Consider the following 24,472-nt stretch of genomic DNA (forward strand, 5'->3'; position numbering starts at 1 on the left):
CCTTATGCCCCGTACACACGATCGGAATTTCCAATGGAAAAAGTCAGACTGACTTTTTTCATCGGAAATTCCGAACCATGTGTATGTCCCATCGGATATTCTGAGGAATTCCGTCAGAGTTTAGATAGAGAACATGTTCTCTTTTACTCCGATGGAATTCCGTCGGAATTCCGATGTGAGTTTGGCCGGGCAAAAGCCTGATCGTGTGTACGGGGCCTAACACTACCCTCTCTCCAGACTGATAATGCTGCTGTACAAAGGTGGCTTCAATGTTTCTCTATCCAGAGTGGAGCCACCTTAAGACTGGAAGTTACTGGCCAGATCCCCAGGTAAAAAAAAGATTGTGAGGCTGCAATATATAACATTTTTGTTTTTGAGTTTAACGCTGCTGAGGGATAGTTTTTAGCAAAACGTATGTAGGTAAAGACACATCCCTACCCCTACCGCTACCTCACACCCTTCCCCCATTAAGCAGTTCATAAAGAGTTAATACATCAAAAATGATGAAGGCTAAACCCACAAGTGCTCTTTTGTCTACCACTTCCTTTCCTTTATTATGGTTTTTCAAACTAATAAATGCAATAGTTTAAAAGTTGAATAAAAGGTTTGCTGTGGTCTAATTATTTTGGTAATTAAATAATACAATGTATAAGAGATCTATACATCAAGGGACATAAGGTTTTGGTTCTAAAAGAGGGACAGTCTCTCCAAATGAGGGACAATTGTATTCTAAGCTGACTTCTGTAAGCCAGTACAGTTAAAAAGTTTTTATGTAAGTTTATTTACTACATTTCTAGAGTATTGCTGCTATGAGATTGAGGACTTATTTAGAAACTAGATTTAGTGTGCATTCAAATACAGGCATTTACATGCACTTTTGCATGTGCTTTTTACATGGGGGTTAACTTACTAAAACTGGCAAAAATTGGTGAAGCTCTGTATAGAAACCAATCAGCTTCGTTTTTTTGTCAAAGCGTAATTGAACAAGCTGAAGTTAGAAGCTGATTGGCTACCATGTACAACTGCACCAGATTTTGCACTTTTCACTTTTAGTAAATCAACCTCACCGTGTTGCGTTTGTAACACCTTTTTAAGCACTTTGGGCCAGATTCACGTACGACTTACGCCGACGTATCTTCTGATACGCCGCGTAAGTTCTAGGATGCGCCGTCGTATCTATGCGCCTTATTCTTGAAACAAGATACGCCTGAATTTTGGCTTGATCCGACCGACATAAGTCTCCTACGCCGTCGTATCTTGGGTGCATATTTACGCTGGCCGCTAGGGAAGCTTCCATTGATTTACGCGTCGAATATGTAAATGACCTAGATACGCCGATTCACAAACGTACTTGCGCCCGTCGCAGTAAGCAATGCCGTTTACGTAAGGAGTACGTCCGGCGTAAAGTTATCCCACCTAAAGCAGGGCTAAGTCATGTTAGGGTATGGACGTCGGAACAGCCGTCGTATTTTACGTCGTTTACGTAAGTCGTACGTGAATGGGGCTGGGCGTAGGTTACGTTCACGTCGTACGCATTGAGCCGTCGTATCTTAGGGAGTATATGCAACGTGATTCTGAGCATGCGCGCGCATGCGCCGTTCGTTCGGCCATTCATTTACATGGGTTCACGGTTAATTTTAATACAACATGCCCACTACCTTCCTAATTTGAATTAGGCGGGTCTACGCCGGCCCATTTACGCTACGCCGCCGTAACTTAGGGAGCAAGTGCTTTGTGAATACTGGTCTTGCCTCTCTATGTTACGTCGGCGTAGCGCATATGAGATGCGCTACGCCTGCTCAAAGATACGCCGCTGTACGTGAATCTGGCCCTTTGTGTTTTTTTTTTCTAGTTTGTCTACTTTGCATTTTTTGCATTTTAAAACTAAATTACATTCTTGCTTCTATAAATCCATTTCCTGCCATTATTTTGGAAGGGTTTTTGATAAAAATTAAATATGCATTACAATATGCGTTGAACACGTTACAGCTTGTTTCTTTGTTTTATTACAAAATGTGTTTTAAAAGCTGCGACACCATTTTTCAAAACTGTATCACACTGGAGATTGCTGCATAAATCACAACCTATTAACATGCATTTTAAATGTGCAATAAAACAGATGAAAACACATTGGTGTGAATGCACTCTAAAGATTATGTCATACTAGGCACACCTGATAAATGGTGTATTTTTTAACATATTGAATCGATTTGTGTTACTTGATTATTTTTGCAGAAAAAAACGTAAAATGCGTTTAGAGGTATACTGTCTACATATACTAAAATGCTCAACTACTATTTGGCAGCACAGTGTACCTTATGAAGATTACATAGAAGCAAGGGATGGTTGCTTGTTATTATTGTTAAATGTCATGTAACTCATGTTAATTCTACAGTATTACATACCTCACACTGTTGAATTTACTTAACGTTTAACAGAACTAGCCATACAAAATATATTTATGTTTTTTTTTTTATTACAAACTATTTTTATTAGAACTCATCTTACATACAAGATATATTAATGCAAAAAGATGCATAGAAATCTTCTATTTAAGAATTTATATATTTATCTTCCATTTATAAGCTCTATAAAACAAGAAATATGCTACATATAAGTGTAAAAAAAGAAAATAGTGAAAAAATCTATCATAATTCTGCGAAAAGCAGAATTAAGAAATATATTTTTTAACTGATGTTTTTAATCGTTTTTTTTTTTTTTTAATTCTTAGAACAAATGCAAAGGAAATAGCTAAAAGAATAGACAACACCATTCTACAACCAGATATACAATACCATTAGGCAAACATTATTATATGGTTAAGACTTAGATCATGCTTTCCCAACCAGGGCTTCATGGAACTCTAAGGTTCCTTCAGATGTTGCTTGAGCAATGATTTCTGCTTCTGAGGCCGCGTACACGCGATCGGTCATAACCGATGAAAACGGACTGAAGGACCGTTTCATCGGTCCAAACCGATCATGTGTGGGCCTTATCGGTCAGTTATCCTTTGGTAAAAAAAAAGAGAACTTGCTTTAAAATTGAACCGATGGACGCCTAACCGATTGGTCAAAACCGATCGTTAGTATGCAAAAGCATCGGTCAAAAAGCCACGCATGCTCAATATCAAGTCGACGCATGCTTGGAAGCATTGAACTTCGTTTTTTTCAGCACGTTGTGTGTTTTACGTCACCGCGTTCTGACACGATCGTTTTTTTAACCGATGGTGTGTAGGCACATCAGACCATCAGTCAGCTTCATCAGTTAACCAATGAAACGATCCTTTAGTCTGTTTTCATCGGTTTTGACCGATCGTGTGTACGCGGCCTGAGATTAGTCACCACTGACACCAATAATCATTTTAGTTATCTGTTAGGGGAACAGTCTTCCAACTGGCCACCACACGAATGTACCATGAGCTGTAGATATGGACATTATTAGTAGGGTTCCCTAAAGTTCCCTAAGTTTTTTCAAGGGTTAGAAAGATTTACTTGGACCAGTGTTACTCTACCTTTTTTCAATCAAGGCACCCTTTACAATTACGCGCAATCTTGAGGCATTCTAAAATGTAAAAAACAAAATTAATAGTTTTACATAATGCAGCAACACCCTTATGCATAGGACACCCAACCATAGCAGTGATTTATAGACATGTGCATTCGTTTTCGGCGGAATGCATTTTTGTCCAAATTTCGGGTATTTTCGTTATCGTTTTAACAAACGAAAGCAAACGCGCTGAATCTGAAATCCGAAAGATCCGACATAAAAAAATGCTTTCTTTTCGTTTTTGTTGCTACAACAGTTGGATATAGATAGGAGATTTGACATGACGCTGACAATAGCAATCTGTGTCTATCGAACCTGTGGTCGAATGTGCCTAACCTTAACTCTATTAGTCCAAGATTATTCTAAATAGAGATGAAAGATTTGACATAGAGAGAAAAGATTCATCATTATACAGACAGTGTTGGGGTAGACCATTCGACATGAACAACGAACATTCCACGAAGCAGAGAAAAACATACAAACGTTGAATCTGTCATTGAAGGCTTATGGTGTCTGTCGAAAGTTCTAAGAAGATTCGACAAGCAGCTAAACTGTACAACACCGCAATCATTTCCGGTCAAATGCTCGGCCCATAGGCTGTAGAAGAATTCGAATGTTGGTTGACTAGTAATAATAATTTATAAATATAATTATTACTAGTGTCATACAACATTAGAATGCTTCTATAGCTTGTAGGAGGAACATTCGACCGGAAATGTACGTTTGCGGCGTCATACAGTTTAGCTGCTCTGTCGAATCTTCTTAGAACCATCGACAGACACCAGAAGCCTTCAATGACAGATTCAACCTTAATTAGTTCGGATTTTCTGACGAATGCATTTTTTAACGAAACAAAATAAATAAAAACTAATTTTGGGAGTAACTAAATACATTTTTTTTTCGGAAGGAAACTAACTTCCGAAACAAAATATTTCAGTGTGCACGTCTAGTGATTTATTCTACCAAAGCAAACACATTTGCACACTGGTACTGACTAGTATTCCAATGCTTCTCTTCTACCGCAAACAAGGGTGATGTGCATTTCATTGGTTGTTAGGACACTGGTGGCTAGAAGGTTGCAATGGTTCACAATGAAAGCCAGTGGCTTTATGTAACTTATAGGCAGGCTTGATCCACCTGCTGGCTTGTATACAATTTTTGGGCAGTTTCTAGGCATTTTGCTAAGACACCCCTGCAGACACCTGAAGGCACCCTGGTTGAAAAAGGCTGACTTAGACTTTAGTAATCCTACTACCATCAAAATGTATTTTCTTCTCTGTCTACCTGATTGCCCATTGCAGCTGAACCATCTTAAAATACCAACAAATCTTTCCCACATTAGCAGTCAAATCTTTGTAAATATTACACCATTGGCAACAAATTGTAACTAAGGGGATATCATTGTAACCAAGGGGACAAAAAAGTAAACATTAATGCAAATGTACTAGCCTTTGTTATCTCTCATGGCCCGGGCACAAGTCCATGAGTGCCACTAAAATCGCCATCTTTTGTGGGGAAAAATACCAGCCTTATGATTGATTTCCAGCCAATAAATTGGTACAATTTACTGGTCATGTCGGTAAAACACTTGCCAGGGGCAGCCCTAATGAATGCTGATAGAGGATCTAATCTCTACCAACTCAAGGTATCACTTGAAGTAAGAGGAGCAGAGCTGTGTGACACTGCACACTGGGTTCATTAAATGCTACAGGCTTCGTACACAGGTGCTGACCTTCGCAAGATGATGAACATGTTGCCTGGAGCAAGCAACCAATTATTCTCTCTGAACTGACCCATGCTTATGGGCTCTTTTATCTTTTAAGGCTTAACTCCCTGCAGATATTACAAAGACACCAATAAATGCAGTTTGTGTAGGCATGAAGAAAAGTATTTTAAATGCAACCAATATTGAATTTGACCTTTTGTAAACGCAGAAAAGCGCAAACTAGGAGAGAGAAGGGCAGGACTAGGAGCCAATCAAGTGTGCTGCCATGACCTAATCAATCTGTTGCTGTTCCTTTTCTGTCCAGTTGCAAGCAGGTGACAGGAAGGGGACCTTGCTAAGTTGCTTAACTACAGCACAGAAAATTCAGGTCACCAGACTTGCTCTGCTATGTGGTAGGACTGCTAAAATCTCATTACTGTCACCAGAGCAGAAAGTGATGGTAAATCTAACATGTTATAGGTCAGGGTTTTTCAGCTGGGGTCCCATGGAACCCCAAGGTTTCTCTACAGGTTGCTAGAGGTTATTTGAGCAATGAGAAAGTTCTGCCACTCAGGCCTCGTACACACGACCGAGTTTCTCGGCAAAAACCAGCAAGAAATTTGCTGTTTTGTTTTTTTTGCCGAGGAAACCGGTCGTGTGTACACTTTTCGACGAGGAAACTGTCGAGGATCTCGTCGAGCCAAAAAGAGAGCATGTCTTCTTTTTCCTTGACGGGAATGGAAAAATTTGGCTCGCCAAGATCCTCGACAGCCTAACAAGGAACTCGACGAGCAAAACGATGTGTTTCACCCGTCGAGTTTCTCGGTCGTGTGTACGAGGCTTCAGATAAGTTCCCAATGACACCATTGATTACATTAATGTACCATGAGTTGTAGATATATTAATATTCAGCAGGGGTTCCCTGAGATTGGAAAGTTTTTTTAAGGGTTCCTCTGTGTTGAAAAGGTAAATAAAGGCTGTTATAGGTTGTCACAGAATTGGAGAGCTTTTTGTTGACTTGCTGTTGTGTCTCGGTATCCAAAACAAACAGCAAAGAGGTTTGGCCTTAGGCCTCTTTTACATGGGCCTAGCAGCTGACTAACAATCTCTGGTGGCCCACAAGCAATTGGACGAGGATATGCCTCCCACATGTTGGTTTGAAGTGAGATTTCACACTGAAAGCCCTCCTAGCTGAGCTGCAGCCATATCCATTGGACTCAGTTGCATCACAGTTGTGGCATGGCCCCCGTCGCCTTGATACTGCCAGCGACTTTGACATGCCCTATATCTTTCCCATTGCTTTGACAATGTGTATAGGGCTATCTGGCAGCTATTGCCTGGTTAAGTGTCAAAAGCATGCCTTAACTGCTTAATATTTGTTGCCCAACAGTTCCCATGTGATATATTTCAATGCAGCTGTAGACTCAAACAAGTCCATACAAGAAAAGACTGAACACTAATGATGTCAGTCCTTTAAGAAGTTTCATTTCTTATAGAATTAACATCATTACTGTGTGACCTTTTATTGTATGGACTTGCGATATGCTGGAGCAAGGACAGGCTCCCATGGCCAGCATCTACACGGAGAATGTTGTAACAGTGTGACCCAATCTGTTACACTGTGACAGATGCATTATGGCTTGGCGCACTTCTGGAAGGTCAACCCTATGGTTTGGGAATTCAATTAGGGGTGACTCCTGCAATTTCCGGGTGAATCAACATGTCTTCTTGAAAAACACGTTATAGTGGAAGCCGGTACAAGATTCTGAAAGTTTTGTTTTAATGAGTCAGTTCATTAAATAAAGCATTTGTTTAACGCCATTGGAGAAGTTGACGGTAGAAAACAGCGTGTTTATATTAATAGGGTAATTAAAATATCACTCCGCATGTGTTTGAAAGGCTGCCAAATTTGCAGCGGTTACCGCATCAGGCAATTAGGCTCAAATCTTTCCCAGTGAGAATACAGATTATTCTTGGCGAGACAGGAGTACCTTCAATGGAAGGGGCTTTCCCTTCGTTGTTAATAAGCTTGCTGGACAAATCCAAAGAGCACAAACAATGTCAGTCTTGCAGTACCAGACTTGTATAACATAATATAATATAATACTGGTGGGTTGACTCATAAAGTGAGGCTTAATGAGCAAATTCCTTTGAAATTAAGTTCCCTGTTGTGGGTAGAATGAGACCCCCAACCTAAAAAAAAAAATCTATTCAAGCATGAATTCTTAAGTCAAAGAAGATCCTTCTAGTGCTCTCAGTCTCCTCCAAATCTCCAAATTCTTTTTTTTTCTGCTGTGATTTGACTTTCTGTTGAAGGGTTTCGTTCTCCATGGTCCCTCTGTATGTAGGAGTGCATCCACCCTCTCTTGCTTGCTCCTGAGTTAGACTAGGGATTATGGGAATTGTTTTGTGCATTGAGCAGTGTGCATGACCCCCACTAACGCAAACTACTCGTTCCAAACAAACAGGGAAAATGAGAGGTCTGGGAACTCGCAGAGGACATTACAATGAAGTAGAAAAACACAGAAACAATTTCATGAAAAATAGTTTACAGGGCCATTAAAGTGGATGTGCATGGAATATTTTTGGAGAATCGGGATATCGTTTAGTATCTCTTTCATAATAGGAGGCGAGGCTTGGCTAGTATGTGTGGGCAGGGCTACAGCTCATGATAGCCTGGTCTACAACCAAACTTGCAAACTTCCATAAAGCCTTTACCAGTGAAAATAACAACAGCAATGCCTATGTTTCCTATCCATCGAATATCTTTACAGGTTATGAGTGCACAGTCGATACAGAAAGAGGTGCAAAAGCTGAGGTCCACCAATTTTTTTTTTTTTTAAATAAGGACACTTATCTGTCCAGGGCGCCTGCGATGTCGGCACCCGCCATCTTCAGTAAGAGAATCAGGAAGTGAAGCCTTGCAGCTTCACTTCCTGGTTCCCTACTGCGCATGCGTGATCCCACTGGTCCCTGCTGTCTTCTGAGACTGTGTGTCTCCCAAAAGATGGGAAGGGGCGTATATACCCACTGGTGGCTCAGGTATCTATGCCCGGAAGTGGGAGCAAAATACCTGTATTACACAGGTATCTGCTCCCCCCTGAAAGGTGTCAAATCTGACACTGGAGGGGGGTAGGATTCTGAAAAGCGGAAGTTCAATTTTTTGGTGGAACTCCGCTTTAAAGTGGAAGTTCAGTAACCTTATTAGTGGACTAAATTCCTAACATGTCCCAATATACAGCAATGATTTAATTGTGCCTTTATAGCTCAGTCATTGCTTTTAATTCCATTTGTTTTTTTGCTATTGCCACCTTAGTAGTAAGCCTCACTTACTTTAATCTGTCCCACCCACCACCTTGCTAAATTAATGCTAAAATCCTCTATGTCTCCCTTATTTGGCTTTACCTATTTTGTCCAAGCCAGGCATTTTAGCTGGAGTTTTAGGAGTTTCTAAAAGTTGGAGTTCTGCTTTGAACCCCTGTCGGGTGTATTTTTTTACCTGAGTTCCATTGGGGAATTATCATTTATTGTCTGTCCTGGACACACAATAGAAAGTCAGAGGAAATCTCCAAGATAAGGAACAACCCTCCTCATATGTGTGCGCAGCCTATTGCATTAGGGTGTGCACCCCAAAGCTCAAACGCACACTACCGATCATTCAGAAAGTGAAGGGGCTGATAAATGCATATTTACCAGCCCCTTCCCTCACTCATCCTAAAACACCCCCGGCAGGAGAGGAGGGAAGCCGGTAGTGCTGCAGGGGGAGCCAGGGCAGTAGGGGGAATCTGGGCTGCACAGGGTGATTAGGGTGTGCCTGGGCACACCCACCACACACTGTGCGCACGCCTATGACCCTCCTTTATAAGTAGTCACCGAAACATGTGTCCCAATGGACAGACTTTCCTTCTGTTCCAGCAACAACTCAAAATATAGAATTTTTCCTCACTTTCACAGTTTCAGCAACAGTGGTCACCAGGACAAACAAGAGAGGGTGAATTTCCCCAGCAAGGACACTGATTTCAAAACAAAAAATAAAAAATTCTTCCCTATTCTAAAACATTATCTTAAGATAAACTTTAATATAGCTTCCATTTATGTTGCGGCTACAGTTTCTGTCTGGCCAGATGTTATCCTGATGTTATTTTTGCAAGCTATAAATTCACATCCTGTGCAGACCTACCGAATGTTTGAGTGGGAGATTTGAAAAAGAGTTTATTAAATTCTTACCAACAGCATAAAGTGGGAATTAACACCCATCCATCACATAAATGAGTCCATGGCGGCCTGAGGTTTGTGCTGAGAGCTTAGCTCAGCTAAGCTTTAGCATATTAATGTAATTACAAAAGCTACTATCAATGTTTTTAAATCTGCAGCTTTTTTTAAAATGAAAATAATACCTGGCTATCCTGCCATGAAGGTCCCTGTTCAGCCACTTTCTGGTACAGGGTGACAATGCAAATTCTGCTCCTGCTTTGCCACCCTGTCATACAGGCTTCCACTAGAGACTACAGTTGGCCATTTAAGCACACCTTCACAGGCATGATCCATTATATAGGAAGCCTCACGTTTGACCCCTGACATAACCAAAGGGTGGTATTAGTGAATATAATGCTATGGAAATCTGTCAAAGACTGCAGACACCCAACAGAAGATGATCAAAGACTAGAGGTCTACTATAAGAAATGGTCAAAGACTACAGGCCTACTACAGGTGATGGTCAAAAACTACAGGTCTACTAGAGAAGATGATCAAAGACTACAGGCCTAATACAGGTGATAGTCAAGGAATACAGGTCTACCACAGGACATTGTCAAAGACTACAGCCCTACTACAGGAGATGGTCAAAGATAACAAGGCTACTATAGGAGATGATCAAAGACTACAGGCCCAGTACAGGAGATGGTCAAAGACTGCAGGCCCACTACAGGAGATGGTCAAAGACTACAGGACTACTACAGGAGATGGTCAAAGTCCACAGGTCTACTAGAGAAGATGATCAAAGACTACAGGACTACTAAAGGTGATGGTCAAGGACTACGGGTCTACTGCAGGAAATGGTCAAAGACTACAGGTTCAATACAGGCTATGGCCAAAGACTACAGGTCTACTACAGGAGATAGTTAAAGACTGCAGGCTTGCTACAGGAGATGATAAAAGACTACAGCCCCATTACAGGAGATGGTCAAAGAGTACAGGACTACTACAGGAGATGGTCGAACACTACAGGCCCAATACAGGAAATGATCAAAGACTATAGGCCTACTACAGGAGATGGTCAAAGACTGCAGCCTACTACAGAAGATGGTCAAAAATGACAGGCCCACCACAGGAGATGGTCAAAGACTATAGGCCTAATACAGGAGATGGTCAAAGACTACAAACCTACAACAGGAGATGGCCAAATGCCGCAGACCTACTATGGGAAATGGTCAAAGAACATGGGATTACTACAGGGGGTGGTCAAAGACTACAGGCCTACTGCAGGGGATGCAGATATAATAAAGGAGTTGTTAGAGACTGAAGACATACATCAGAAGACACTTAAAGCTTGGAAATAAACAAAAATCAGTGCTTCCATGGCTCTGTTACCTGCAGCCCCTCTATATGACATATACCTAATTGTATTTAAAAAAAATTGGCACGATCCATTATAAAAGATTTAAGGAAAAAAACATAAAAAGAGAAAAGTGTTGCACAGCTCAGAAAAAAAAGAAAGATTGTGTGAAAGAAATAAACCAAACAATTAACTTCTAGAATCCAGTGTGAAGATTTGTTTCATATACTGACCTGGGTAAGCACCTAAACACAGGCTACTGACTGCAGGGGCACTGAGAGCCATACAGTAAGTGTCAGTGGGCCGCATGTGACCCCTGGGTCAAAATTTGGGCACCAAGGTCCTAGAGTAATAACAAAACACACTGGTTGTGTCCTTTCTTTGATATGGGAAAGTTGGACCATTGATGCAATTTGACTATGCAACCTACTTTAGATCTACCAAATACTATGTAGTGCCAAGGGCCTGCCCAGTTGGATACAGATTGATTTGCTAGGTTAGGGAGATTCTCATATAAACTTAGCTTTGGTAAATCTAAAGCTGATTGCACAAAGATTGTATGGGGAGTTTAAGATTGAAAATGTAGTCTATATTCGAGTGCATTTTTCAGCTAACTTGTTCTTACAAGTGGAGATACCCCTGAAGGATCATTTCTGATTGGTTGCTTTGGGTGACTGCACTTTGCTCATTTTTGCCTTATCGGTGAGCCTGTACTTGCTCTAATCTATATTGCACGCAGTTAGGTTTTATTATAATTAAATATTTCTTGACTATATAAATAACACAAGGCCCATGTCCTTTTAAAAAGTGGCTTGTACCCTTTAAAATATTATTACTTTTATTACATATAATGTAATTCCATTATATTTTGTAGGCTATCGATCCATTTTGTACGTACCATACTTGAGAAGAATTGCAATGTGCACACAAATTACATTAATGCTAAGGGAAATACCTCACTCCCGATGCTTGCTCTGAAACCATGCAGAGATCAGCTGACAGTGACATTTACAAGCTTTGTACATTTTAAAGTACAATTTCTTTTTTTATTGCATACTCCCTTTGTGAGCTGCCCAGCATTCTGTAGAATAAGAGCAAATAGCCGCTAAACATTATAGGGTGCAGTGATAAAAAAAATTGTTGAGCTAATTGTCCGTGAAGCGGCATGTACAGTTGTTCTTTGGGAATGGGGGCAAAACATGTTATGAAGTTATTTTCTCTCTATCTACATTTTTTCTTTCATATAGAATAGAGCGAATCAGGAAAAATGCATTATGGCCACTAGATGGAGCTGATGATCAAAAGAAATAGATACTATGATCGCCAATGTCATTTTGTGGCCATAATGCAGTTTATTCCTGGCTCACTCTATAAAAAACATTCAACCTGGGGAGAAAATAACCTAATAACATTTGGGGGGGGGGGGGTTGCCTCTATTTGCACATAATGAATGTACATGCAGTTTTACAGGATAAATAGCTTTGCATTTTTTTTTAAATACACCCCTATAATTTTGAATTAGTTTAAAGGATCATTGTCACAAAAGGTATTGTATTCTGAGAACTGTATACGGATAATAATATTAATCGGTTTATTACCGTCTTTTATTATATTTCACAGGCATTTCATCTAATGTACAGTATTTATTCAATTGTATCCCTTTATAGACATGTATCTCTTTTTCTATTTGTAGAGACTTATCTTGAGTAGTGAGTTTAGCTATAAAATGCCTTAAAAAAACAATTTTCTCTTGATGGAAATACATACATGTGAACTTTTTACCTGCCAATAGATTTTATAATTTTGTCTAGCCAGTCCTGTGAGTTTAACAGCCATGCTGTTTTGCCAGAACCTTACTTTTTTTCCCATTGTATTGTATTGTCTGCTGACTGGATACAAAACAGTAAAGCCTGACTGGCTGAAATGTATTGCCCTTCCAGTCTTAGGAAACAGGAATTTACATGAAGCCAATATATTATTATTATTATTATTATTATTAATATACAGGATTTATATAGCGCCAACAGTTTGCGCAGCGCTTTACATCAGGGGAGACAGTACAGTCACAATACAATCAATACAGGAGGGATCAGAGGGCCCTGCTCTTTAGAGCTTACAATCTATAAGGGAGGGTCAAGTGGAACAAAGGGTAGTAGCTGTGGGGGATGGTAAAAATATAATATAAATATAAAAAGGCGTTTCTGATAATTATACTGACAGCATTTAAAAAAGTAAGGCATTTTTAGGGAATCCGTAGCTGGGATAAATTGATTTTTTTTTATATTTGCGTGGGATTCTGATCTTTTTTAATCTGTCTCCTAAAACTTGAACGCTATGAGGCTGAAATGACATGTATGTACATGAATGTGACATTGGACACCAGACATTTGCGTCAAGCAAGCTATGCTATTGTCACTGGCCTCTTGGTGTTTGCATAACAAAGGTTTGACAACCTAACCACAGAGCTATTTGTGACAGGCGTGTTTGGTTGCTCTGTGTAATGTAGTGTGAATACCACAAAGAATGTGCATTAGAACTACGGACATTCTATTTTGTCTCCGTAAAAAAAATAATTCTACTCCCTGTTAAGACTTCATGTACACTGCTGCTGGTAAGCTGACGTTTAAGAGCAGTTGGGCATTTTTTTCAGCTGCCCCTGAACTCTTCTCTATGTTATCTTATCAGTACATGTACACAGGGTCGTTTATAGTCGTTTCTAGGCAGTTGAGTTTAGAAGCCTTTTTTGGAAAGCAAAAAAAATGCGTTCAGGGCGGACGTTCAGAGGCAATTGACACTCCTAATGCCTGTAACAGCTTGTAAATGCGTGTAAACGTGGTAACTAGCGTGTAGCCATGTTTCGTTTGCAGGCATTTTTAATGGAGATACATTTTTGACGATTTGAAAAAAATAAAAAACGCATCTAAACCCAAATGCAGCTAGAATCTAAACCCAAATGCGGCTAGACACGGCATGTAAATGTGGCAAAGCCTAACAGTGTTAATATAAATATTTGGGTCCGTATATGTTATTCTTTTTAAAAATCTTGTTACTATTTATAGCTTTTTTTTATTGTGGTGGTTGCCACTGCACATATATACAAGGAGAATATGGGGCCGGATGCTGAGCAAAAAAAGATACATATTATCCATAAGATAAGGCAGAACTTACGCATAAAGTTTGTGTTGATGAGTTTGTCGTCCTCAGCCTCTTCTTCTTCAGGCTTGTCTTCTTCAGACTCATCTTTCTCAGGCTCATCTTCTTTAGGCTCATTTTTCTTAGGCTTGTCTTCTTCAGGTTCTTCTTCTTCAGGCTAATCTTTCTCAGGCTTGTCTTCTTCAGGCTAATCTTTCTCAGGCTTGTCTTCTTCAGGCTTATCTTTCTCAGGCTCATCTTCTTCAGTCTTATCTTCTTCAGGCTTGTCTTCTTCAGGCTAATCTTCTTCAGGCTAATCTTCTTCAGGCTCATCTTCTCCAGGCTCATCTTCTTCAGGCTCATATTCTTCAGGCTTGTCTTCTTCAAGCTCATCTTCTTCAAACTTGTCTTCCTTAAGCTTGTCGTTTTCAGGCTTATCTTCTTCAGATTTGTCTTTCTCAGGCTCGTCTACTTCAGGCTCATCTTTCTTAGGCTCATCTTCTTCAGGCTCGTCTTTCTCAGGCTTATCTTCCTCAGGCTCGGCTTAACTTCACTGTTGTCCTGAGAAAGATGAGCTTGTGCTTTGTCGAAATGTTGCAAATAAGTTTATGACTGAGGGCTCATTCATACCAGGAGGTGCATTTGAGCACTGATGCACTTTTTGCGCATTCCAACGTGTCACGCTTACATTTCAATGGGCTTCCCTGTGAGTGTGAAATTAACAAAAAAGGTGGAGGCAAGACTTTTAAAATCATACTGCACCAACATGTACTCTACATAGTACTGTGGTACCATGCATCTTGGTAGACACAAACACATGTTGGCTAGATGCGTGGAGGTGTCATTAAGAATTTTTGCCACCCACATGCAGCTTGAAAAAGGCACGCATTCCTACACTACTGGTGTGAACAAGCCCTAAGCATTCACCTTTAAGCCTCGTGAGTGCCACCTTATCTTTTGGATGGGATATACTGTATATACACAGCATCAAGTAGGAAGAAGGTTGCAACAGGGGGAATTTCCAATGTGGTTTTATTATTGTCAACATTTCAATGGGGTGCAGCGTTAAGGCCATTATATGAAGTTGATTATCCTGAAATAAACAAGAGCAAATAATGACTGTGGAGGTAAAAAATAAGTAAAGTGCTTCCCAAGCAATCTATTACCAGGCAGATTATCCCACGGGCTGGGGATGCCATTGGAGAATTGGGGATAAATCCCGAACAGTTTTTTCCTGGGGAAAACCCCCTAAAATCGGGGACTGTCCTCAGAAATCAAGGACATCTGGTCACCCAACTTCAGGACAGTCAGTCACCCAACTTTGAGATTAAGAAAACCTTTGACGGGGATTCAGATACCAATAAAACACAACTGTTTTTCAAAATCTACCCTACTCTATCAAAAACCCATGCTGGTATTACATTTCAAAGTATCTTATACAAATAGTATAAAACCTGAAGAAAAATGAATGGGGTTCATGGCATGAGTAGCATCCATCATCCATTGTTTTCTGGTTGTCACCTGTCCCAGAAAAAAGACATGATTTCAGGTTAATATGGGTGACACCCCTGCTTTCTGCAGTTGCTCTAAACACTGTGCCCAGTGTCAGCCAAAGTCCTTATTAAGGTAAAATAATTACTTCAGTCGTAGAAATCAGGCCATATCATGAATAGAAGAACAAGCGCCTGTGCGTCTCACAGTCTTGTCCCGCTGTTCCCCTGATATTCCCGCTCCTAATAAGCCGATCAGAGCCAGCAAAGGCGCTCCTGTTATTTTAACGGATAAATTAGTTTGACTCTTAACTCAATAATTAAAACTGTTATGGCTTCAAGCCTGCGGAGATAATGTACCATTATTATGGTCGTTTGTTTCAATTAAATGCTTGCTGGTTTAACAATAGCAGCTGGGCACCTGAGTGTAAGCAGCCATTACTCTGCACGTGGAGACAGCTCCATCTCCATGTACGGGAAATCTCTATAGTAGGCAATGTTTTATAGGATGTATTTCACCTAATAGAAGGTGTTAAAATTCAAATAGCCAGGATCAAGAGGTATGAATTAAAATTTGACATGTGTACTGAACAGAGCTATTCTTCTACTATTCAAGCTCTCTTTTCAACACTGGAACTGTTACCTGCTATCCCACCTGCAGGAGAGTCTTAGTACTGCAGCATGACTATTCAGAGACAATGATGCTGTATGCATGATGTTATCATGATCAGACTTTAGGATATGAAGACATATACAGTATTTATTTAAAAAAACATATTAAATTCAGATTCAAAGGTGTTGCAATTCAGTGGAGGAAGTTCATACTTCTGTGTGAATGCCATTTGTGAATGGGCACTCAAATGTAAAAATATGTAAATGTATTTCACATATATATGAGAAAAGACTACAATTCAGAAATCAGCATTTACAAATTTAAAGAAAATATTTACCACATCTAACAAAAGGTGTAAAAATAGTATTTTCAAGAACTGCTAAAACTAGAACATTTTTAAAGTGTATCTGGAGGCAGACTATGGGCATTCAAATTTTATAGGCTTATAAAGCAGTCAAAAATCAGCTTTAAAAAAATGCCCTCACTGACCTCTGTTGCTGCATGCACTGTGGAGCATTTCATCTTCAAGATTCAAAGCAGAAGCAGTACAATTGTGTAGTTACTCAGCAGCTCCCCTCACTCCCCTCTCCTGCAGTGACTCAGTAGATAAGCTCACCCTGCTCCTCTCTGCCAGAAATAACTCAGCAGCTCAAGCAGCTGCCCTCTCTTGGATATGACTTAGGACCCTTCCAGCCTTGTAATATTAATTTAAACTCAGAACAGATGCTCTGGAATGGGGGGAACAGGGGAAGTCGAGCTACTGAATGCATGAATGATTGTGAAATTTGAGAACAATTTTCTCCCCGGTGTCTGCAGCTACAGAGGTAACCAAGGGCTTGTTTTAAAGCTGAACTCCGGGATTCTTGAAATTTCTACCACTACAGTGCCCCACTCCCTGCACTGAAAGGGTTACGTGCTCATTATATCTAAAGATAGATCCTGTTCGATGGTTGTGGATAGGCCCTCACTGTCCTCACATACAAGGAATGACTGTTTGGCCCTGCATTGTACTTGATGGCTTCAGTATATGACCACTAGCCAGACAGGATAAGAGAAAAGGCGTTGGGGAGCGGTTGCAGAGATGGTTCATTAAAAATTTGTCCAAAAAACAACAAATATCCTCAACCTCATTATCATGATGCCCAATGAGAAGTATGTCTTTCTTCTGGGACACCTTACTGCATGAAGCCTCAGATGCTCTTCTGATTGGTCAGCATGGTCACGTGGCTGTGCTGACCAATAAACGCTTGCCATTGTGAGCAGTATGATGGACACTCGCTCCAGGGCTTCCCTACACATGACAAACGCGTCAAAATAGCTCAAGTACCTTTTTGGGCATTAAGTTGTCACGCGTTTTGACGCACATTCACAGAACACTCAGGTGTGAATACAGCCTTAAGCTGTTTGTTCTGGAAGTTGTCATCCTGGACATCGCTGTCAGAAAGAAGTTGCCTGTAGCAGCCAAATTCTTCTTTTTATTCTCCTGTGCAACACTAGAAACAGAGAAGGATGGATTTGATTGGCTGCTGTGTCCTATGAAAACAGTCTTCCCTTCAGATCCTTTTAGTTGTGCGTAACCTCTTAAAAAAAACTCCACCGCAGGGCTAAATTTCATGTGTGTTTATTTATTAGTTTGTTCTCGTGTTATAAAACATACTGATAGAAGCCTACGCAGCAAGCAATATTGTGAATGCCACCGCCGCTAACTATGCTAATCAGCGGGATTATTCATTTATTCACTTTGTAGCTCTGTCAGGCTGCTAATGGGTCATTAATTGATAATTAAAGAAGATTAGGCTGTGATACGGCGCTGCAAGACATATGTAGTTAACTCCACTAAACATTATTTGAAACAAAATGACCGCATGCTATAGCTACAAATACAGTTCAGAAAAAACAATGATTTTTATGTAATACTATTTATAATGTTCCCCTGTCTTGAACTAACAGGTAATACAGCAAAGCTTGTATGGAGGAGTTATTGCTAGATGGGAGCACAGCTTAACTACACTATATTACCAATAGTATTGGGACACCTGCCTTTACATGCACATGACCTTTAATGACATCACAGTCTTAGTCTGTAGGGTTCAATATTGAGTTGGCCCACCCTTTGCAGCTATAACAGCTTCAACTCTTCTGTGAAGGCTGTCCACAGGGTTTAGGAGTGTATCTATGGGAATGTTTGGCCATTCTTCCAGAAGCGCAGGATGAGGGTGAGGTCAGGCACTGATGAGGGTGTGAAAGCCTGGCTCGTAGTCTCCTCTCTAATTCATCACAAAAGTGTTCTTTCAGGTTTAGGTCAGGACTCTGTGGTGGCCAGTCAAGTTCCTCCACCCCAAACTCGCTCATCTATGTCTTTATGGACCTTGCTTTGTGCACTGGTGCGCAGTCATGTTGGAACAGGAAGGGGCCACCCCCAAACTGTTCCCACAAAGTTGGGAGCATGAAATTGTCCAACATGTCTTGGTATGCTGAAGCCTTGAGAGTTCCCTTCATTAGAACTAAGGGGCCAAGCTCAACCCCTGAAAGACAACCCCACATCATAATCCCCCCTCCACCAAATGATTTGGGAATGTTTGACCATTCTTCCAGAAGCTCATTTGTGAGGTCAGGCACTGATGTTGACTAGAAGGCCTGGCTCATGGTCTATACTCTAATTCATTCCAAAGGTGTTCTATCAGGTTGAGGTGCAGGCCAGTCAAGTTCCTCCACCCCAAACTTGCTCATCAATGTCTTTATGGACCTTGAAGAGACTGTGAGCCAGGCCTCCTTGTCCACATCAGTGCCTGACCTCACAAATGCGCTTCTGGAAGAATGGTCAAACATTCCCATAGACACACTCCTAAACCTTGTGGACAGCCTTCCCAGAAGAGTTAAAGCTTTTATAGCTGCAAATGGTGAGCCAACTCAATATTGAACCCTAAGGACTAAGACTGGGATGCCATTCAAGTTCATGTGCGTGTAAAGGCAGGCGTCCAAATACTTTTGGTACTATAGTGTATGATGGACAGTGAAGGCAGGGCCACACACATAGATTTTGCTTTTTTTTTATAAATTTTTCTTTTGTTTGTTACTTATTGGACATGTATCTAAAACCCCTGACATCTAAAGACATTCTGGCTTAATTGACTGAAATAGGCAGCCAAGGTATTCTTCTACCTTATTACCTGTCCACTCATACACTGTTATTCTTTGTGCCCCCAGATACAGGAGCTGGTACACTCTGAAGGATCCTCTTATGACCCCAACCATCAAGTTTCACTGATAAACCGGTCCGGAATGCTCCCCAGTCACATGACTGCTCTCAGCCAATCGCAGCTTATCTCACAAATGGGAATGAAGAGTGCAGTTACACACGGCTCTCCCTCCCCACCTGGTAGTAAATCGGCCACTCCCTCACCTTCTAGCTCCACCCAAGAGGAAGACACTGATTCTCACTATAAGGTACTAATCATAGATTGTTTGCTCAGCCATTAACAGACTGTAATTCCAAGGTTCTAAATGTTGAATCTTTATGCCTGTATGGCATCCATTGTGTCCCTTGATAAAAGTATATGTAAGGAACAAGGGACACAAATTCAAATCTGCAGTTGGAGCAAAAAAAAGGGGAACTATGAGCAAAATTAAAAATACAGTTATCACAAATAATTCCCGTATTATGTCTAATATGTTTATTTCCTATGATTTTCAGCTCCATCTAGTGGCCATAACGCGGTATTTTCCTCAATGAGGAATATTAGACACAATAAGGTGTTTATTCATGAATGCCTGTTATTATTTTTCCACTTCCTGTAAGAGGCTGACAACATTGTTAGGTAGTGAAATTATATAGCAATGTTGTCACCTTGTGGTACAGGTTAGGCATAGATAGACATGTAATTTTAAATAGACTGTTAGGAAGCCAACAAATTATAGCCTAACTCTACATAACACCTTCTAAGCAGTAACAGCTACATTTTTGTTTGCCTTTGGAAAATACATTTTAACCATATGAAATAAAGTGGTTCTAAAGGCTTTGCCAAAAAGTATTTTTTTTACCTTGCATGCATTCTCTGCATTAAGGTAAAAAAAAAAAACTTCAGTCTGCAGCCCCCTCTATACTTACCTGAGCCCGCTCTCAATCCAGAGCTGTGCATAAGAAAAAAGGCTCGCTCCGCTCTCCCCTCCTTGTAGGCTCAGACACAGCAGCAGGAGCCACTGGCTCCTGCTTCTGTCAATCACAGTCAGCAGGAAGGGAGTGGAGAGCGGACACTGTGCACTCTGTCTAGGGACACACAGAGCCGGCTCAGGAGCGAGCCGGTACGAGTGCCCCAAGAGTAAGCAGGTTGTTACAGGGACACTTGGCGGGGGAGGAGCCAGGAGCACCAGCGGGGAACCGGGAAGAGGAGGATAGGAGCTGCTCCTATCCAAACCATTGCATAGAGCAGGTAAGTATAATATGTTCTTTTTTTTTTTTTTTATTAGAACCTTTACAATTACTTAAAAACTGCCCATTGTAAACACCCCCCCCCCCCCCCCTATTTGTTTTTTCCCAACTCTGTAACTGTAATTTTTGCTGGGTAGTTTGGTCTGTTAATCGACTTGTCACTCTATTCCTGTTCTGGTGACAACTGTAATATTTTGGATTTACCCTTAGGCCTCGTACACACGACCGAACATGTCCGCTGAAACTGGTCCGCGGACCAGTTTCCGCGGATATGTCCGACCGTGTGTAGGGCCGAGCGGACAGGTTTCCAGCGGACAAAAGTTTCTTAGCATGCTAAGAAACTTGTCTGGTGGAAACCTGTCCGTCGGACATGTCCGATGGTTAGTACACCTAACCATCGGACCAAAATCCCCTGCATGCGGCGAAGTGATTTGACGCATGAGTGGAAGCATTGAACTTCCTGGTTGGCGGACGTCGCCGCGTCATCGTCGCCGCCACGTCACCGCGTTTTCTGTCCGCGGGGAATTTGGTCTGATGGTGTGTACACACATCAGACCAAAACCTCCCAGCAGACATGTCCGATGAAAACGGTCCGCGGACCGTTTTCATCGGACATGTCTGGTCGTGTGTACAAGGCCTCACTCTCTGTCTCTGTAAAAATGGTCACCATTACAATTAAAGAAAGAGAATCTCCCCAGCAATGTGGACAGCAATGAAAACCTGGTAGGGTTTCTAACCCTTCCCCAATTTATTCAAAGCTAAGAAAAAAAAAATCTTTAGATACACTTAAATCTCTTGCTGACCACCAGCAGTACATTTAGGGCTGTCGGGCAGCACCGCAATCCACAAGTACTTCCTAGTTTGTTGGTGCACATGTGTGCGCCCCCTGCTGATTTGTGCTGTGGTTGGACACAGTAAGTTAAAGCAGCACACATAAACTTGCATACACTTGTTAGGCACACAGTTAACCCCTTGATTGCCCTCCTGATCACTCCTATCACCCAGTTAGTGCCATTAGTACAGTGCACAGTATTATCATGGATCACTGTATTAGTGTGACTAGCGACATCAGGGTCAGTTAGTGTCCCTCCCAGATAATGCCTGTTAGTGCCAGATTGGCTGCCGCACTATCACAGTCACACTACAAGTCACTGACCACCGCCATTACTAGTATAGTGTCTGTACAAATCAGTATCTTGATCACAATCAGAACTATACTAGTGTCCCCAATAGTATAGCCTCCCCAAAAACAGTGTTAGTATGTATCAAGTAGCAGAATACATTTTGACCTAAATTTATGTAGAAATTTTGTTTTATTGGATGTGTTTTATAGCAAAGTAAAAAATATAATTTCTTTAAAGTTTATGGTAAAAAAAAAAAAAAACAGTAGTGATCAAATACCACCAAAAGAAAGGTCTATTTGTGAATAGCAAACAATGCCCTGGTCATGAAGGGGTAAAACCTTCCAGAGGTCAAGCGATTAAGCCAGGATGTTCATATTAGCTGATGGGGAGCATTTACATTGTTGTACATAAAATACACAAAATATGGAACAGTAGACCAGCAAAAAATGTAAAACTAGCATCAAAAATACTTCTTTGTAAATAGTTACATATCAAAACGTACATTTACTGAAATATACTATAGTTCTGCTTTAAAAGCTAATCTGTAACGTTTTTGTATTTTATTTTTGTAACTTTTATATGTTTTTCATAAAAATAAATACATTTAATATGTAACAAAGGTATTTCAAAGAAACAACTCAGCAGAACAGCTTGCTATGCAGCTCCCTTTGTCTGATTGAAACTTTGGGCTCGGTCATCTGATAGAGGGGAGGAGTCACTGTTGTGATGACTCTTATGCCGCGTACACACCATCACTTTATGTGATGAAAAAAAACGACGTGGGCGAAAACGACGTTTAAAACAACGTTTTTAAACCCACGCATGCTCAGAAGCAAGTAATGAAGCAAGCTTCAATGGAAAAGAGTGCTGAATGTAACCGCGCTTTTCTAGAGCATTTTGAAAAAACGATGGTGTGTAGGCAACGTCGTTTTTGAAAATTTAAGTTTCAAAAACGTCGTTTTTTTTCATCACAGAAAATGTCGTTTTTTTCTATCACATAAAGTGATGGTGTGTACGCGGCATTAGATGCTGTCACCAAAGAAACTGAGAATATTTACACATAACTTGTGTGATTATTCACTTCAGTTATTTGATCACAAGCAGATAAAATAAGTAAACAGGGATTTGTTTTTCACATGATTGGATAATTGAGTTAAATATTTACACAATTTAGTGCATGAACATTCCTAACTTCTTTAGTAAATCAGCTTCATGTGAACAACAGGCCTCTTAAAGAGGAAGTTTTACTTCCTCTTTGTTTCCCTGCAAAGGTAAAGCATAATGGGCTGCTATGCACTGCATAGTAGCCCATTATGTGTAACTTACCTGAAACCGAAGCCTGCGATGTCACCGCTGTCCCCTGTTCCACAAAGCGTCCATCTTTCACCCTTTTTCTTCCGGGTATCGCGGCTCCGGCACTGTGATTGGCCGGAGCCACGATGACATCGCCGCCAGTCACGGCATGATATCATTTAGAAACGGCACGCTAGCATGAGCCGTAGACATCGGCGCCCATCTAATTTGTAAATATCTCATAAACCGTGGAGGTTTGGGAGATATTTCGACCACCTACAGGTAAGCCTTAATCTAGGCTTACCTGTGGGTAAAAGTGGTTGTAACGGGTTTACAACCACTTTAAGCTAAAAAAAAATTATGTGAAAGGAGACTAGAAGTCAAGTTGACAGCTGTGTGGAGGACTACATCATTTTTTCTATGCAAAATTTTCTATTTTCTATTTACCCGAATGAAAAAAAAAATTGTTGAAATGTTTTTTTTTTCAGTTCTGACCATAATAAAGAAAGAGAATATGTACAAAGCCCACTGTACATTCCCGTTAATAGCAAAACTGTTTTTTCTTTTGCAGGGTGCGGGAGAAAAAAGACCTTCCAATGACATTGGCAAAAAACCCAAGAACCAGAAGAAGAAGAAGAAAAAGGACCCCAATGAGCCCCAGAAACCTGTCTCTGCCTACGCCCTCTTTTTTAGGGATACTCAAGCAGCCATCAAAGGACAGAACCCCAACGCCACTTTTGGTGATGTGTCCAAGATTGTTGCATCGATGTGGGATAGCCTGGGTGAAGAACAAAAACAGGTAAGTTCTTCTAGATATAAACTACTTTAGCCCCACACTGGAAATATTATAACTGATGTAAATTAGAATCATGTGCTGAAGAATGGACCATATGTATGTGTATCAACCTTGGATATACTATGAAGTCCCACAATAAGTATCGTATAATACTTAAAGGGGGGTGGAGAAGTGATCATTCCAGTGAAGAGCAGGGAGGAGCACAATGATTTTGCCAAAATTAGATTTAAATTTCGCCATATTTTCTGCTAAGATAAAATATATACTTATAAGAAAACATTCCCATGTTCTTTGTTTCTTTAGTTTTTGTGTATTTATTGTTACTTTACTCTTTTTTTTAAATTAAAAAAAAAAGGTAAAAAAGGAAAATAAACAAATAATTAGCAAAATACACAAAAAAATTAAAATAAAATAAAAAACAACTTTTGGTGGACATTTAAAGCCAATTGCAATAAAATAAAAACGTCTTGAAACAATATGGGGCTGCCACTGTGGACCTTCTTTGGAAAACACTATTTGATGTTATTCTGGCCTGATACTTTATGAGTCATTGACCTAGAAGATGTATGGATATCAGGAAAGTCAGCATCAAGTCAGAAATCTTTATTATTACTATTTAGATGTTATTTTTGGGCAAGTTACTTAAATTTTTGATACAAGAAGGTCAGTGTGGCAGCCATTACACAAAATCTGATCCAAAAGGAATACAGACCTTACACTGTTAACATTTTCCTTCTGAAAATGCTTGTTCCCTGGTCTGGTTGTCTCTAGCCTAAATACTTTGAGACAC

General features: G+C 40.5%; 1 protein-coding gene across 3 annotated transcripts in view; it reads left to right on the plus strand.

Moving 5' to 3' along the window:
* Positions 1 to 24,472, plus strand: part of TOX2 (TOX high mobility group box family member 2) — a 183,746-nt gene that overhangs the window by 151,227 nt on the left and 8,047 nt on the right. For 2 of the 3 annotated variants that reach the window (XM_040330319.1, XM_040330320.1), the window contains exons 4-5: positions 19,248 to 19,487; positions 23,458 to 23,685. In XM_040330319.1, the coding sequence (XP_040186253.1) occupies positions 19,248 to 19,487; positions 23,458 to 23,685 (468 nt within the window). The remainder of the gene's footprint in view (positions 1 to 19,247; positions 19,488 to 23,457; positions 23,686 to 24,472) is intronic. The other variant, XM_040330321.1, reaches the window with a different exon arrangement.

The sequence above is a fragment of the Rana temporaria genome, chromosome 12, assembly GCF_905171775.1.
Source record: "Rana temporaria chromosome 12, aRanTem1.1, whole genome shotgun sequence".
NCBI lineage: Eukaryota > Metazoa > Chordata > Amphibia > Anura > Ranidae > Rana > Rana temporaria.